Genomic DNA, 16,632 nt, shown 5'->3' on the forward strand with positions numbered 1-16,632 from the left:
AAGTCCCTCTAACTTCTAGCTGTAAAATCCAGTAGGGGCTGGGGTGGCAGATGAAACTGCATGATTCTCAGGTATCTCCTCTTATACCAGGGCCTGCAATGGACTTAGGGCTTACTCAGATTCACTCTCGCTGAGCTCTAGCACTGGGGCAGCAGCTGGAAGGGCACCAGTAGTATATGGGGAGAAACTGAAGTGTCTGCCATCAAGGTGAGTGATGGGAGGCAGCTTCCTCCTGGACAAAACTCCAGAAGCCAGTCAGTGGCCATTGTGCCCTTTCCAAGCCCTCCAACACACAGAGCCACAGAGTAGTGACACCACATTTGAGACTCCATTAACCTGGTTCTTACTGGATGCCCTGCCCTGGCAGTTACCTAAGGCTCTACCCCATCCAACTTACCTGTGTGCTTTTCTATAATAGGCCATGCTACTAAGACAACAGAGTTAGAGCAGCTCTACCTAATACACAGAAACAAACACAGGGAGGCTGCCAAAATGAGGAGACAAAGAAATATGGTCCAAATGAAAGAACACAACAAAACTTCATAAAAAGACTAAACCAAATGGAGATAAGTAATATATCAGATGCAAAGTTCAAAACACTGGTTATTAGGATGCTCAAGGAACTCAGTGGGTACTTTAACAGCATAAAAAAACCCAGGAAGAAATGAAGAATACACTAAGCAAAATAAAGAAAAATTTATAGGGAACCAACTGTGAAGTGGATGAAACCAAGAATCAAATCAATGATTTGGAACACAAATAAGAAAAAGTCATTCAATCAGAACAGCAAGAAAAAAAAGAATAAAAAAAAAAAAGAAACAAGGATAGGCTAGGGAGCCTCTGGGACAACTTCAAATGTATCAACGTTCGAATCATAGGGGTACCAGAAGGAGAAGAAAAAGAGCAAGAAATTGAAAACTTATTTGAAAAAATAATGAAATAAAACTTCCCTAATTTGGTGAAGAAAATAGATAGACAAGTCCAGGAAGCACAGAGTCACAAATAAGATGGACCCAAAGAGGACCACACCAAGGCACATCATAATGAAAATGCCAAAGGTTAAAGATAAAGAAAGAATCTTAAAACCAGCAAAAGAAAAGTAGAGAGTTACCTACAAAGGAGTTCCCATAAGACTGTCTGCTGGTTTTTCAGAAAAAACTTTGCAGGCTAGAAGGAACTGGTAAGAAGTATTCAAAATGATGAAAAGCAAGGACCTATAACTTTGGTTACTCTATCCAGCAAAGCTATCATTTAGAATGGAAGGGCAGATAAAGTGCTTCCCAGACAAAGTAAAGCTAAAGGAGTTCATCATCACCAGCCATTATTATATGAAATGTTAAAGAGATTTATTTAAGAAAAAGAAGACCAAAACTATGAACATTAAAATGGCAATAAATTCACGGCTCTCAACAAGAATCTAAAAAACAACCTAAAGGAACAAGCAGAACAGAAACAGAATCATAAATTTGGAGCTCATTTGGAGGCTTATCAGTTGGGAGGGGGAATGGGGAAAATGGGGGAAAAGGTGCAGGGCAAGAAGTACAAACTGGTAGGTACAGAAGAGGCAGAGGGATGCAAGAAGAGTAGGAAATGGAGAACCCAAAGAACTTATATGCATGACCCGTGGACATGAACTAAGGGTGGGGGATTGCTGGAGGGAATGGGGGGTCCTGGGTAGAGAGGGGTAAATGAAGAAAAATTGGGACAAGTAAAATAGTTTAATCAATATAATACATTTTTAAAAAGCAGAAAAAAAAGAATACTGACATAAATATTTCTTTTAATAATGAAAACTCTGTTACTTTCTAAATAGAGTTTCTCAAGCAAGGAAATCACAAGTACAGGGGTAGGCAAAAGTAGATTTACAGTTGTTCATATGGAAAAATACAAATGAGTAAATAATAATACATGAATAAAGTCTGTGTTTTAAGTACTCAAAACTGTAAACCTTCTTTTGCCCAACCTTGTATATTCCTATAACAAGTCTTTCTTTTAACTGCTGTCCCACGGATTAAATATTTAAAAAATACTGTTGTAAAATATGTGAAACCCTATATGGATTATAAAAATAATTTTATGCTAATGAAGAGGATCAGAGTTTGCCACCCCAAAACATGTCTCTTTGGGATATTGATTATTTTAAACTATCATCAAAGATCACTCTAGTATAATATGAACTAGGTGTGGTGTGGGAAACTCAGCAGAGCCTAAATATCAGAGTTCACTCTGTGTCCCTTTGTCTTGTCTCTGAACATTTGCTTTTCATTTCCATGTGGACTGCCTTCCTAGCCTTTGAAGTCCCAGATTCCTACTTCTCCTTCTTAGTTCAGACAGGCATATAAGCCTCCACTGCCCAATTTGTCTCTGGGCCCATGTTCTTATGGGACCCCCTCTGTGTATATACCAGGTCTGTCTGGAAAAAGTGCAACCATTGTTAACATAACAGGAACAGTTTGTGCAACATCATTGTAACCTGGCAGCCAAGAAGAGTGGACTGGAATGCACATGCATGAACAATGAAAACTTCACTGAACTAGTAAGTGGGGGCGGTAGATGCCCATTGAGTGAGCATGTGTACTGTGTGACCATTGCATTCAAAATGACTAGCAAGTATAGTGCAACAAATATGCTTCAAATTTTGCATCAACCTTGAAAATTCCTCTGTGGAAACTATTCAGTTGATTCAGAAGGCCATAGCTATGGGCAACTGGAGACTGGCAATTTCATCACAAGTTGCCCACACATGCATCACGTCTCATGCAGATTTTTTTTTTGTGAAACATTAAGTCACCCAGGTGACTCAGCCCTCTACAGCCCAGATTTGGTGCCCTATGACTTCTGGTTTTTCCCAAAACTAAAATCACTTTTGAAAAGGAAGAGATTTCAGACCATTGATAAGATTCAGGAAAATACGACAGGGGAGCTGATGGCGATTGAGAGAACTGGGTGAGGTCCCAAGGTGCCTACTTTGAAGAGGACTGAGGCATCATTGTCCTATGTACAAATTTTCCTGTATCTTCTTCAATAAATGTATCCATTTCTCATAGTGTATGGCTGGATACTTTCTGGACAGACCTAGTATGTAATTAAATTTGGTTATTTTCTCTTATTAATCTATCTCACATCAATTCAATTCATAGATCTGCTAAAACTTAAAAGTATAGAAGAAATTTTTTTCTCACAACACTAACAAACATGGATTGATGATCAAATGAAAGTATAAATGTACTAAATGCATTTGGCTAAATTCTGCACCATGTTATTTAGGTGTGATTCATCCTAAAGTTTATTGGATTTGTGATTTTATCTCAACATACTTCTAAAGAACAAATTGTTAATCTGGTATTTTTCTCTTAGAATAATGTATAATATAATTCACTATGGCATGCCAAATAATTACCTTGTAATTTGGGGGACAGTTTATTCGTGCAACACTTTAGTAATCATATATCTCTATCCCCAAATTAATCTGTTACTGGGTTAAATCGCTCCAAATTCTTCCTTTCGCAATCTGTAAGAGTAATTGCTGCTCCAATTTCAATCACGGAGCAGTAAGTCCTGATTTACTTTGAGGCAGCTGGTTTATAAATCCCTGGATATGCATAATTTCATAGAGAAATTGAAGTCATTTTGATATCAGTAATAGTTTATCTACAACATTAACTTCAAGCACTTAGAAAGAATTCACACTTCATGTGTACCTTTTTCAAGCAGTTTGCCTTTGTAGACACACAGGTTTTCCCCACCGCAGTGCTGTTGATAAACTTTTATTTCATCCCGGAAGTCTGGGTGATCATAAGATAGGTGCACATTTCTCCCCAAATAGATCATTGTGATAACTGCATTGCTATGCAGTGGTGTCTTATTAATCCTTCTTGAATCCTAGAATAAAAAAAAGGGGGGGCACTTATTAACCAATTACCTTCTAAACAGAGTGTAAGGACATTGTACTATGAAGAACAGAAAAGGCTATTTTTAGGTACCTAGCAATAAAACCTTTAGAAAACATCAATCTACACAGTGTACAAAAAGTAAAGCCCATTACAAAATATGTCCCTCTAACAATTATAACATACACATTTTGACTTTGCATTTTTAATTAAGTGCTGGGAACTTGGACAAAATTCATCCGTTTTTATTTTGCATGTGTGCATGTGTTTTACATACAACTGTAATGTCAAGGATGCTAAAAGGAAACTGCTCTTGGCTCTTTTAACTGGTTCTCAAAAAAAAACCTTAAATCACATTAATTAAATTAATGTTGGTGACATAATTTTGTTCTAATTGATTGTGATTTATCAGTTGGTTTTGAAATTGAGTGTTCTAGCTTTACACTTCAGCACGGACACCTGAGCTTATTCTGATGCACACATGTGAGTGATTCCTTCTGTGGTCACTCTGAGGAATGGGGACAATGGGTGTGCCTAGGGCTACCATTTCACAGGAGGCATTCAACCCAGTGAAAAACCAATGATGTTATTTTAAATATCAAATATACCCAACAAGTAAAAAATCACCTCATAAACCTGGCTGATATCCTCTGATGTTGCCCAATTTTAAAAAATTATTTAAAAAAAACCTTAAGTTCCAGAGATTAAAAGAAATGTCCTTTCCTTTCCTTTCTACTTCATATAACCTGAAGTATTTTCACAATCGTGAATGAGCATAGTGTTTGCCTAATCTTTAGGAGGAAGATGAAGAAAGGCATAGAAAAGGGAAGGAGGAAGAGGAGGCAGAGAACTAGGAATGGCTTGCTAAGAGATTTTAAAAGGGCCTGGTAAGAATATTTTCACTTTAAGTGTCAAAATACAGAGGCCAAATATTATTTTTAACTTACTTCGCTTTTTTAAAACTCAATGTTTAGCTAATGAAAAATGTGAAGAGACTAACTTTTAGTGAATCCAAGGCTATTATTTGAGTTTGATTTTACTGAATTACAGATGCCTTGGAAGCATGCACTTATTTTTTAAGAATAACAAGTTGCAATAAAAATTTCATTTTTTAATTTTTTTTATTTATTTACTTTTAGAGAGGGGAAGGGAGGTACAAAGAGAGAGAGAGAAACATCAATGTGTGGTTGCCTCTCATGTGGCCCCCACTGGGGACCTGGCCCGCAACCCAGGCATGTGCCCTGACTGGGAATCAAATTGCGATGCTTTGGTTTGCAGTCCGTGCTCAATCCACTGAGCTACGCCAGCCAGGGCTTAAAAATTTCTGAAGGAACTACTAAAATATTTCCATCTCTAAATTCATCCCTTTCCATTTCAAAGATTTTTTTTTCACTCAATTCTATTTCTCTGAAGTAAAACCCGAGGGAGTAACTGTGATAAATGAAGTTCTACAAATGAGTTTGAAACAGTGTAAATAGAGGGGGAGTGTGAGGTTTAAAATTTAAGCCAATTGTCTTGCCTGTGGACACACGGAACTCCCAAACAGAAATATTTCAGGGACATCAAGAGCCATGAAGGTAAATCAGGAAACTGGATAATTCTTTGCAGATGAGAAGCATTTCCTCGAGTTCAAAGCAAAGGAATGATGGCAGGCCTGACTCCTAGCTGCAAAATTACCCCATGTTTTCTCTCGCCTGGGCAGCTGTGGAGCTGTGACATGCGTGTGTGTGCAGCCTAATGCACAATCACCAGCCTAAGGCACATCCAGCGCCAAGCTCCCACTAGAACATTTCATGATAAAACGGATGAAATAAAGCATCCCCCTTTTGTTAAGCAATATTTTCTAAAGTGGCATGGATTCAGAGGCAGTTCTGTGAGCTTCTGGAAGATAAGCACTATATAAATACAATGTAATAGCAGGATTGGAGTGAAGGAAAACCTGTCTCATATGTACAAAATGAGAACTGGAAGGAGGAACATTTAAGAATAAAATAAAGAAAGTGACAGCTCTTCACCCTTTTCATTTACTCTTATTCATATTTTTTTTCTGCTAAAATGTATTCCTGATAGCAAATCTCTTTTCTCCTGGGTCTACTTATTTCATTCCTTTAAAAAATATTCCCTTATTATTGCCACCAAATAGCCTTTTCTGGGTTCTAACAGGAGGCCCAAGTGACAGCTCATGATTAAATGCGTATACTAGGAAACGAACAATTGTTTCTTTCAGCTGACTAAATTGCCTCTACACTCACCATCTTCCAAGGTTATAATGACCCCAGACTGACCAAACTGTAACAGGCCTACACGGCCCTTTCTGTTATCCTCAAGCAAAAGTCAAATCATCTATTAAAAGTCAGCTCCATTTTTTTATTCCAAAGTAGAGGCTTATTTATTAAGAATTATTTAGTTTCTGCATAAAAGTCACCAATTGTTCTTCACTGAGTTTTTAACACACATCCATTCTTTGGTGTTCCTCTATTCACCCTACCACTTTCAAAAATACAGCTCTTTCTAGCACCGAGAAGGACAGTTAAGAAGAGCAGCAAGGCCTTACGGCCCTGCACGACTAAGGGTTACCTTTCTGACTTCCATCTCCAGTTGCTTATGACTCTTCATTTCTTTACAGATTTTTCAGGCAAGTACAATCTGAGCTGGCAAACAGCAAGGCCACTGAGTGGTTAACCAGTTAGCCATTATATATTTATAATATATAGCATTCAATTGATATATTGTTTTCACTGGGATCCCTGCCCAGGCCTGTGTGGGGTGGATATAAGATTTCTATAGATGTCCAAGTACATGTACTTGGTGATAATGTTGGGCAGCAATTTCTTTCCATCCACGTAGCCAAGCCCTGATGACCTCTGGACATCACAGTCTTACCTGGACCACTGCAATAAACTTCCAGTTAGTAGGGTAACCATAGAATTTATGATCCAAACTAAAACACAGTGAAAGAGATATTACTAATAATTATGCTAGAAAAAAAGAACATTAATTTGAACTGTTCCAGGAAAGCTGGGATGCATGCTTACCCTACTAATAGGTTTCCCCACTTCTAGCCTGATATCCCTCAACATCTCCCTCCTCCTGCACATCAGCGTGATCTCCTGTCACTAAATGGATCATACAGCTTTATTGTTAAAGTCTTCCAATGATTCCTGCTATCTAGAAGATGAGGTCCAGCATTCCTCAGGCAACACAAAATGTCTAATATTCTCTAACTCCTACCATCTCTCAACTATTGCAGTTTCTTGTGTTCACATTAAAAAGCCCAGCAACCAAACTAATTATAGTGGCACAAACACTACCAACCTGTTTTTAATCTTCAGAAGTATAACTCTATGAGTCACATGACATTGACACCATTTCCTTATTCTCCTCTCAGTAGACAAGGGCAGTGTCTTAACTATCTTTACACCCCCAATGTCTTGCTAGTGTTGGCATCTAGTGTTGGACACATACATGGGACTGTTAAGGATTCAAGATTCAGTCCTTTGCTGAGACAAAGCTATTAATAAGTTGATCCCACCCTAAATCAGAAGCTTTCTATATTTATAGAAACTTCATAAAATTCAGAACACGAAAATCATTTCAAGGCATTCCATTAAACAGAATGACCCCTTCAGTGATTAAGCCTTGATAAGATCAACAAAAGTCCTGACCATAAAAAGTGTCAGACAGTCCCCATGTTGACTCTGATGGCCTTAGGAAGAAAAAGATTCTGACAGGAGCCAGAAAAAGAGTGTTCATTTCCTAAAGGTTCAGGAAGCAGCTGGTTACAATGGAAACATAGAGCACCCTCACTATGCTCATTTGGTTCTCTTTGTCTTCTTCCTCGCCGGTTTTCCCTTGTTCTCTCCTCCTCCTTCCTTTGCTTTATTATGCTTCCTCTTTCCACTTTCTCCATGCCCATTTCTTACCACTGTGTAACCTGTACCACATGCTTACTCCCTTCACACTCACAAACACTGCAATACTTCTGAGTCATCGGAGCTCCAAATTTTGAGGATGCTGAGTTCACACATGCGTATGTCCTTCCTCATTTCCCTCAACAGAATAAATTCAATATCTCTGCTAAGAGCTAGAAATTATCCAGGTGGACTTTGCTTTGGGTGAAAAGACCCCCAAATCTGACCCTCTTCACAAAAAGGCATTCTTTAAGCTCCAGCTGCTGCAGATACCCAGAAGGATCTTGGCTCTTCCTTTTCCCAGGGCTTTATTTTGCAAGGCCATCTGCTAAGATATTTGGCTGTTGAAATGGATTTTTACACTGTTTTTCAAGTCTTTTTAGTTATGTAGTTGCCAAACTGCAATGTTAATTTTAAGCAAAAACATTGTTTAAAGTAAGGCGTTTGTCTGAAATAAATCAACCCTACTATGAGATATGTTGAATAACCATATATTAAAATCATGCTGATGTTTTCCTTTTTTAATTTCAAATCTGAGTCCTCTGATGAGAAAAACCAAGACTAAAACAAGCCAAAATAATGCATTGGCTAGAATGGAAACTGAAAAACTTTTTAAAATTAATTCAAATAGGAGAAATGTGCAATTTCTCTAGGAAAACTAATATTTGTTTTGCTTGACTTGGAGAAAAGGGGTCTGCACCAGAAAGGTATAACTGATATCCATGACATTTTCCTCAGATAAAAAGAATAATGGAGTTTGTTTTTCATACAAATAATAGAGCAATATTTATTTATGAACACAATACTAATAAGTATTTGATTAAATATAAATAAAATCAAATACCTGTCCTCAACAAGCTTTATAAGACTACAAGTAAAGAATAATATATGTACTAAGCAGAACCCAGTAAAGGACATAAGAAAAGTGACAACGTCCTTTTGAAGAAAGAAGAAGTGGGGTCCTACTACAATGTACAGAAATACACTATAAAGTGCAAAGCCTTTGGGGGACTGGGAAAGTTATGGTCACACACCCTTCTTATCTGTCAGATACTCACAGGTAATTAATTCATAGAAAAAGAACATTTGCCTTCCTAGTGGAAATATAAGTTAGAGGTCTAACTGGTGCCTGTGTTGAAGAAACACAGTTAGAATTGCCTGGCCATTTACAATTATTATCGTCAAAGATCTGAGAGAATAAGTCTTGTAAATAAATTCCATATGACTGATTCGAGGGTGACGATGCAGGCTGCCCAGCATCAGCCCCCTGCACGTGCACACTCAGCCTGCCAGTAACTAGTCATGGGACCTTGGGCAGCTTATTTAAGCTTTCTTGCCTCAGAGTCCTTATTTTTAGTGTGAAGAAATGATTTTCTCTTTCTTGGGTTTATTGTGTGGATTAAATGAGAAAATTTATGTAAAGGATGGAGTAAAACTCCCAGCATGTGGGAAAGGGTGACAAAAGGAAAAGTATAATTATTGTTGTCATCATTCAATAACTTCTCTATTTTATTGAAAGTTAACAAAAGACCAAAATATAATAGTATGTAATTAAGTGAAAATAAAAGAGTATAGATGATTTAAAAGTGGGTGAATTTCTGGCAGAAAAGAATAAACAAGGAACACAGTTCAGAGGTGGGGAAGTGGTAGACCGAACAGTTGAGGGTGTAGGAAATACTGAGTTCAGTTTGGCTTGGATAAGAGCAGAGGCAAAGCTGGACAGGGGTAAAAATCTGAAAGCCCAGTGTACCAAGCATGTCTTTGTATTCTGATATTTTGACATCAGGAGCTCGGTGATCCTGGGGAGACTACCCCTCCCAGAGCTAACCAATTCTTAAAGATAGTAAATGAACTGCCTGGGAGAGAACTTTTCACATGCAAAGCAGGCTAGAGCCCACACCCACCAGCCCCCTCTGCCACTTGGCTCTTGGACTCAGGGCCAATATTCCACCCCTCCCCACCCTGCCCTAATCACCCCTACATCAGGTACCGGACAACTCAGGACAGCTTTTACACCCCAGAACCTACCAAAATTATTCACACTACTCAATCCTAAATCTGCTTACCCTGCTTCTCCTGCTCCTATATCTGCTTACCCTGCTCCTCCCGCTCCTTTTCTCAGGAGCCTGTGTTTTCTTCACACTCCTTCAGCCTCCTGACTGACCCCTCAGTCAGTTCTTCCCTGCACTGTGTGACATGGTGTGATGGCTACTTTTATCTATCACTTTAGCTGGGCCACAATGCCCAGGTACATGGGCAAATACTGCTCTGGACAGAACCCTGACTAACACACATGGCATGACCCCTCCTCTTGGGAACTATAAGTGACAAGTGCCTCTCCTATGGCAATCATCTCATCTATGGATCTCAATGTACCTAGAAAACAATAAAACCTACATTTTAAAACACCCAGACAGAAGAATGGACCTGTTCTCATTAGGAAAGAGGAACTGGTGAAGGTGTTAAGCAGGGCAGGATCATGCCGAAAGCTATTCTACAAGGTTTAATTTAACATCGTCATGTAAAATCTGCTAATACTGAGATGGACTTCATTTACCCCCACTTTCTGCATTTTACCCTCTGCTCCCACTAACTTCCTACTTATCTTTCAAGGCCCATTCCAAATGCCATTTTCTTTCTGAAGCACTCTCCAATCTCCTCATTCAGAATGAATATATCCTTCCTCTCTGTTCCCATTGTGCTTTATTTATACCACTATGCTTGTTCTCATCACAATGTATCATGGTTAATTGTACATATTTCTGTCTCTCTTGCTAAACTGCAATCTTCTGAGAACAGGATTTGGTCTTATTTATCTTGGTAGCCTCAGCACCTAGCACAGTGCATGTCATTATAAATAAAAGGCAAATTGAACTACTTGTTGATTTAGAGGCAGGACATAAGTATGTAAATGATTACAATAGCAATAGCCTGGTTAGGAGTTTGGCAACAGGCGTCTGAACCGAGGATGTAGCAGTGGGAACAAGAAAGGATTAATACACACATGAGCCGTTGTTAAGGTGTCACGCTGTGCTGCCTGAGACAGCAGCCATTTGCCATATTTGGCTGTTGGGTGCCTGAAAGGTGGCTCATTCACATGAGAAGTGCTGTAAGTATAAAATACTGAATTTAAAGATATGGTATTAAAAATTGTATAATATTTCATTATAGTTTTGTAATGATTTCACATTTAAATAATAGATAATATTTTGAATATACTTGGTTAAAGAAAATATACTTTGAAAATAAATTTCATGTGTTTTTACCTTTTGAAATGTAGTTATTAGAAAATTTAAATTGTTTTTGTAGTTTACAGAATATGTCTATTGGACATTTCTGATCTAGAAGGTTCAGCAGTTAATTTGATGTGTGATGAAGGTGGAAGAGGGAATCCTAGATTTTGAGCTCAAATTATTAGAGAAAAGGTCCTGCTTTAGGAGAAATAAGGCAATGAAACAGAGACCCTGGCTTAAATTGTAACCATGTCTAATTTAAGGGGTAGTAGGACCTACCAATAGGGCATGTGTTCTTATTCACTGTATTATTTACCATATTTTGCTGTGTATAATACGCATCTATGTTTTTGGCCCAAACTTTCAGGGAAATAATCTCATTTTAATTTTTTAAATTTAATTTTTTTAATTACTTATATTTAGAAACAAAACCAATATTGTATTCCAGGGTATTATTTTGCATATGGATATCATTATTGCTTTCTAGAGTTACACTGTTAACACATAAGCATAAATAAAAGAATTAAAAACAGTTATATAAATACAAAATTAGTACCACCTATGTATAATGCACATCTTTGTTTTTCCCTCAAAAACTTGGGCAAAAAAGTGCACATTATACACTGCAAAGTATGGGTATCTTGGTAGCCTCATGTGGAGTCTAGGAGGTCAACCAGATACAGAGAAAGCCCCAGGTTAGTTCTTCCTTGTGAGGCAGGAGATAGTCAGAAAGGAAACTCCAGAGGCCCCACAGGGCTGAGGTAGAAAACATCTATACATGACAAAGACCCCCTAAGACGGGTTGTTCCTGTTTTCTGGGATAACTCTGAATCACAGAATGCGCCTGTGTGCTACCCGTTCGCATGCGTGATTATAATATTATAATGAAATAACACTATGGGACTCCCTTCTCCAGTAGCCAATCAAGAAAATCATGGGAAACCACACATGCACAGTAGCTTTGAAATCCAACTCCTTGTACCTGCACAGGAAAAGCCCGCCAAAGACTAGCGAGTGAGCTTCTGCCCTATAAGAATAGAATTCCCCCCAGCCCACGCGTCCCTTCTCTGCTCAGAGTTGGCCCACTTCCATGTCCTGTGGAGTGTACTATCACTTAATAAATCTTCCCTCTTTCTTTATGCTATAAACTTTGGGTGTTCGGTTCAATTCTTTGTCCTCGATCACTAGGAACCTGGTTACCTGTGCACACCTGTGACACTTGGAGAAGCTCATTGCCCTCTCTCTCACTAATCATATAAGAATTAAACAACTTGGTTTCTCTAATTGCTGAAGATAATGATTAAGCAGGTTTTTGTCTGAAAGTCTGCATTTTCACATTTATAAGCACTGTCTATGGGACTATCCACCCTTCAGTAGACTGCTACCTAGAGTCGGCGGCAAGCAATCCTGAGTGAGAACACAAAAATCTGCAGATGGATGAGACAAACCTCAGAGCAAATTCCAACTAATCTCATAGATTCTGTAAAAGCGGTGTACAGCTCTGCAGGTCCTACAACGAAATGAAACAATGCACTGAGACACAGATGCAACTCGCTGGGTGGTGAGACCTACCACACCTCATCCTCTGGCTCAGTGGATCAGCTCTCCTAGAGACACAGTCCACAGAACCCAGGGACCATGTTCAACACATTCATAGAGGAACCACCTTCTGCCTCTTACTTTCCTTTCAAAAGCATTTAAAGGATGCTTTGAGGTAGTATTCATAAAATAAAAGAGTGAATTTAATGTGTAAATTAGTCATGAGAGCCACCTCCCCTTAAAGGAATCATTTCTAGATCAAAATAAAATAAATCCAAGTCTAAAAGTAAAAGTGCATGAGTAACTCCATTGTGCCAATTTTATTCTATACCCAGAACCCAAGGGACAAATCCAAGGGACACCTAGAAAACTATCAGAACCATGTGGGAAGATGACTACCTCTTGAATAAAAAACAACTATCAAGATCTAAGCCTATGGTGATGGCTAGATTTAGAAGTGAAAAAGAAGGGACACAGAAAAGCAAGACAAGAGGTAGGAGAAGATGACAAAGATGCATGAAAAAAATAGAGTGGCATGGAAGGCAAGAGGGGAGTTTCAAGGAAAAGTCAATAAGAGCATAAAATGCTACTACCTAAGAGAAACTATAGCAAGTAGAAAATAAAAACTGAGATGATAGAAGGAAGCCTAATTATACGACTAAACAAAATAAACATAATTGGACTAAGCTCACTTATTAAAGTAACAGAGAGTCTTGGCTTGAAATAAACACAGAACACTCATATGTTGCATAAATACATTTAAAGCCTAAAGCTTAAATGTAAAGACATCAAAGGCTGAAAATAAAAGAACTATATATTAAATGCTAATCTAAGAAATAAGGAAAAATTAAATACTAATCTAGAGAAAATAAGGTAAATAATAATTAGCCAAAATAGGTTTTAAGGCCCAAAGTAATAAGTAACAAAGAGGATCCTATTTTAATGATTAAAAAAAGATCACTTCACCCACAGAAAAGAGTAATCCTAAATCTGAGGGCATATAGCAAGATATTCTCAACATTTACAAAATAGAAGTTACCATTTACAAAACAAAGCAAGGAGAAATTGACGGATCTACAATTACAGAGAACAACCATTAGAATTCAGAAACTGGGAGACCACACAGATTTTTTAAAATGCTAAGTATGTAAAAATATGAATGACATAATTTACATTTCTTATCTATTGGGCATTTGTAGAATGCTGATCCCAAAATTTAGAGAATAACAATCTTTACAAAAACTGAACATATATATTAGCCCACAAAGCAAGTCTTCACAAATACCAAAGAATCAAAATCATACAGAACAGGAATAAGCAGCTTTTAAAAAGTAACATTCAGCGAACACAAAGGGAGTACTCAGAATTAAAATAAGGCAGTAGAAGAAAAATCTCAGCAGTATGTGTGGAAAGTAAAAGTGAAAACATTTCCCAGCAAGTAGAATAAAAAGACAAAGAAGTAGAAAATGGGAAAGAAAAGCTAAGAATATTAAAGCATCAGTTTAGCAGTTCTAACATTCCCAAAATAGGGATTTCGAAAAGAGAAAACAGAAGGGGGTTTTCTTAGGGTTTTTTTAAAGACCGAGCCAAACTGAAGACTTGTGACTCAAGAGACAGACATGTTAAGGTCTGTCAAAGCCGGGATGCCTGCTGACACCATGCTGCATTTCTAACCTCAGAATGTCCAAGCCAAGCTGCCTCAAATGCTTATCTGTGTTTCACTTGTCATGCCAAAGGCTGGAGAAGTTGCTGCTCTCTCCTCTGAGCTCATTTACAGAAGCTCATTCACCTAACTGTATTCTTGTTGATGTCCACTATCTGGCCCACACCATCTAGGACCTTCTAGACGTCCTGACTCTGGTGAACTCCATTTCTTATGACACACTAATGACCTGGCTTCTCTGACTTCCACAGAAGAGGTTCTTAAAACTATTTTTTTAAAAAAACAGCCCTTGACTCTGACTCAAAAACTCCTTCCAGCTTATTTTCTCCTGAAAATACTATCCTTTTGTTACAATGCCAGCTTTGAGCTTATTTCTGAAGTTTTATGCATATAAGTAATAGTACACCAGAGAAAAGCAAGGACTCAGTTAACATATGTAGTTGCTCTGGGAAGCAATAAGGGATGTGAAGGCTCAGGACCAGGGGCTCAGAATACGACAGTAGTCCTCTACCTTGTTAAGAAGTAATGGTGTGAACACGGGTGTTTGCTTGATTATTGTTGTTTAACTTGTACACATAGATGTTTTATATTCTTATGGTTTATGAGACATTTAAACTTTTTCTTATAAGTATGAACAGGTAGTTTATCTCAGTAATATACCTCAACATAATAAAAATCAAATGTTGCCAACAAGAGGGGATGATGAAGAAGCCACTTTATTTGTTGAGTGGGTACCACATCCTTTGAGAGAGCATGTTTGCAGGCCTGGTAGAGGCCAGTACCAGCAGGCAGATGGTTGAAAATAAGTTAGTAGATGTGGTAGATTCTATTATTGCTCCAAATATTCACTGTCACTCTCTGGGAGAAGATAATATTTCCCATTCTACTAATGTCAGGTTTGAGACAGGAGTTCAAGCACAAGTGGCATGTGTCAGTTCTGAGTGGAATCTTAAAAGCATTCCATGGTTCTGCTGTCATGAGGCCAACATACCACAAACAGGGACAACTCCTCAAGACTAGGTCCCAGAATTGCAGCTGACTAACAACAGATAATAATAAGAACAAGAAATAAACCTGTGTTGTTACAAGCTGAGTTGCCTGGGGTTGTTCATTAGACTAAGAGACAGCAGACTACTCCTCAGAGAGCTTTGAAGCAGCAAAGGAGAAAAACAGAAGTCTAAGGCCACAGAATGTGAGGAAAGGATTTGGTTGCTTTACATGAAGTCTAGGTATGTTGAGAGACAGAGATGAATATTGGAGAGAGAATAAAAATACAAGTTAAAGAGGAAAATGGCAGACAATGTTGAGTGTATGCATAATGGAAGAGGATAAGATTAAGGACACAGAGCAGAGCATGGGCCTCAGAGATGAGGGATACAATGCTCTGTCTGAAACTGTAACAGAGGAAGAAAACTGGTGGAAATAGAAGTGAAAGGAGGAAATCTAAGCAAGTACAAGGAAAATAGTCCCAATTTATTGAGAAAGTTATTGGTGAGGATAGATGCTAAGAGTGAAATGCAAAGCAAAAAGTAAATAAAGCACTTAAGAGTGAAGTTGGTTACAATGGCATTTTTCACAAAACTAAAACAAATAATTTTAAAATGTATATGAAACCACAAAAGACCCCAAACAACCAAAGCAATCTTGAAAAAGAAGAAAGCTGGAGGTATCATCCTTCCTGGTTTCAGACTATACTACAAAACTAAAGTAAACAAAACAGAATGGTATAAACATAAAAACAGAGGCACAGATCAATGGAACAGAATAGAAAGCTCAGAATTAACCTGCACATACATGAACAATTAACTTACAACAAAGGAGCTAGGAACATACAATGGGGAAAGAACAGTCTCTTCAATAAATGGTGCTGGGAAAACTGGATAGCTACATGAAAAAGAATGAAACTAGACACTATCTTACATCAGATACAAAAATTAATTCAAGATGGATTAAATACTTGAATATAAGACCTAAACCATAAAGTTCCTGGAAAAAAAACATAGGCAGTAAGGTTTGTGATAAGCCCTTCATCTTAGTGGGGAGTTTATTTATTTATTTATTTTTGGATATGACTCCAAAGCCAAGGGAAACAAAAGCAAAAATAAACAAATGGGATTACACTAAACTACGAAGCTTCTGTACAGCAAATGAAACCATAAACAAGGCTAAAAGGTACCCTATTGAATGGGAGAAGATATTTACAAATCACATCCAATAAGGGGTTAATATCCAAACTATATTTTAAAAAAAACTCACATAACTCAACAACATAAAAACAAAAGAACCAAATTATAAAATGGGCAGGTGATGTAAAGTTGCAGGGCTGTCCAACCTTTTGACGTCTCTGTGCCACACTGGAAGAAGAAGAGTTGTCTTGGGCCACACATTAAATACAC

The 16,632-nt window shown here is 37.9% G+C and overlaps 1 protein-coding gene across 2 annotated transcripts in view; it reads right to left on the reverse strand.

Annotated features, from left to right (window-relative positions):
- The window catches only part of ERICH3 (glutamate rich 3), a 113,852-nt gene that overhangs the window by 50,621 nt on the left and 46,599 nt on the right, over positions 1-16,632 (reverse strand). For both annotated transcript variants that reach the window (XM_028513390.2, XM_036026293.1), the window contains one exon: positions 3,702-3,882. In XM_028513390.2, coding sequence (XP_028369191.2) covers positions 3,702-3,882 — 181 coding nt within the window. The remainder of the gene's footprint in view (positions 1-3,701; positions 3,883-16,632) is intronic.

Source organism: Phyllostomus discolor, chromosome 5 (genome assembly GCF_004126475.2).
Source record: "Phyllostomus discolor isolate MPI-MPIP mPhyDis1 chromosome 5, mPhyDis1.pri.v3, whole genome shotgun sequence".
Classification (NCBI taxonomy): domain Eukaryota; kingdom Metazoa; phylum Chordata; class Mammalia; order Chiroptera; family Phyllostomidae; genus Phyllostomus; species Phyllostomus discolor.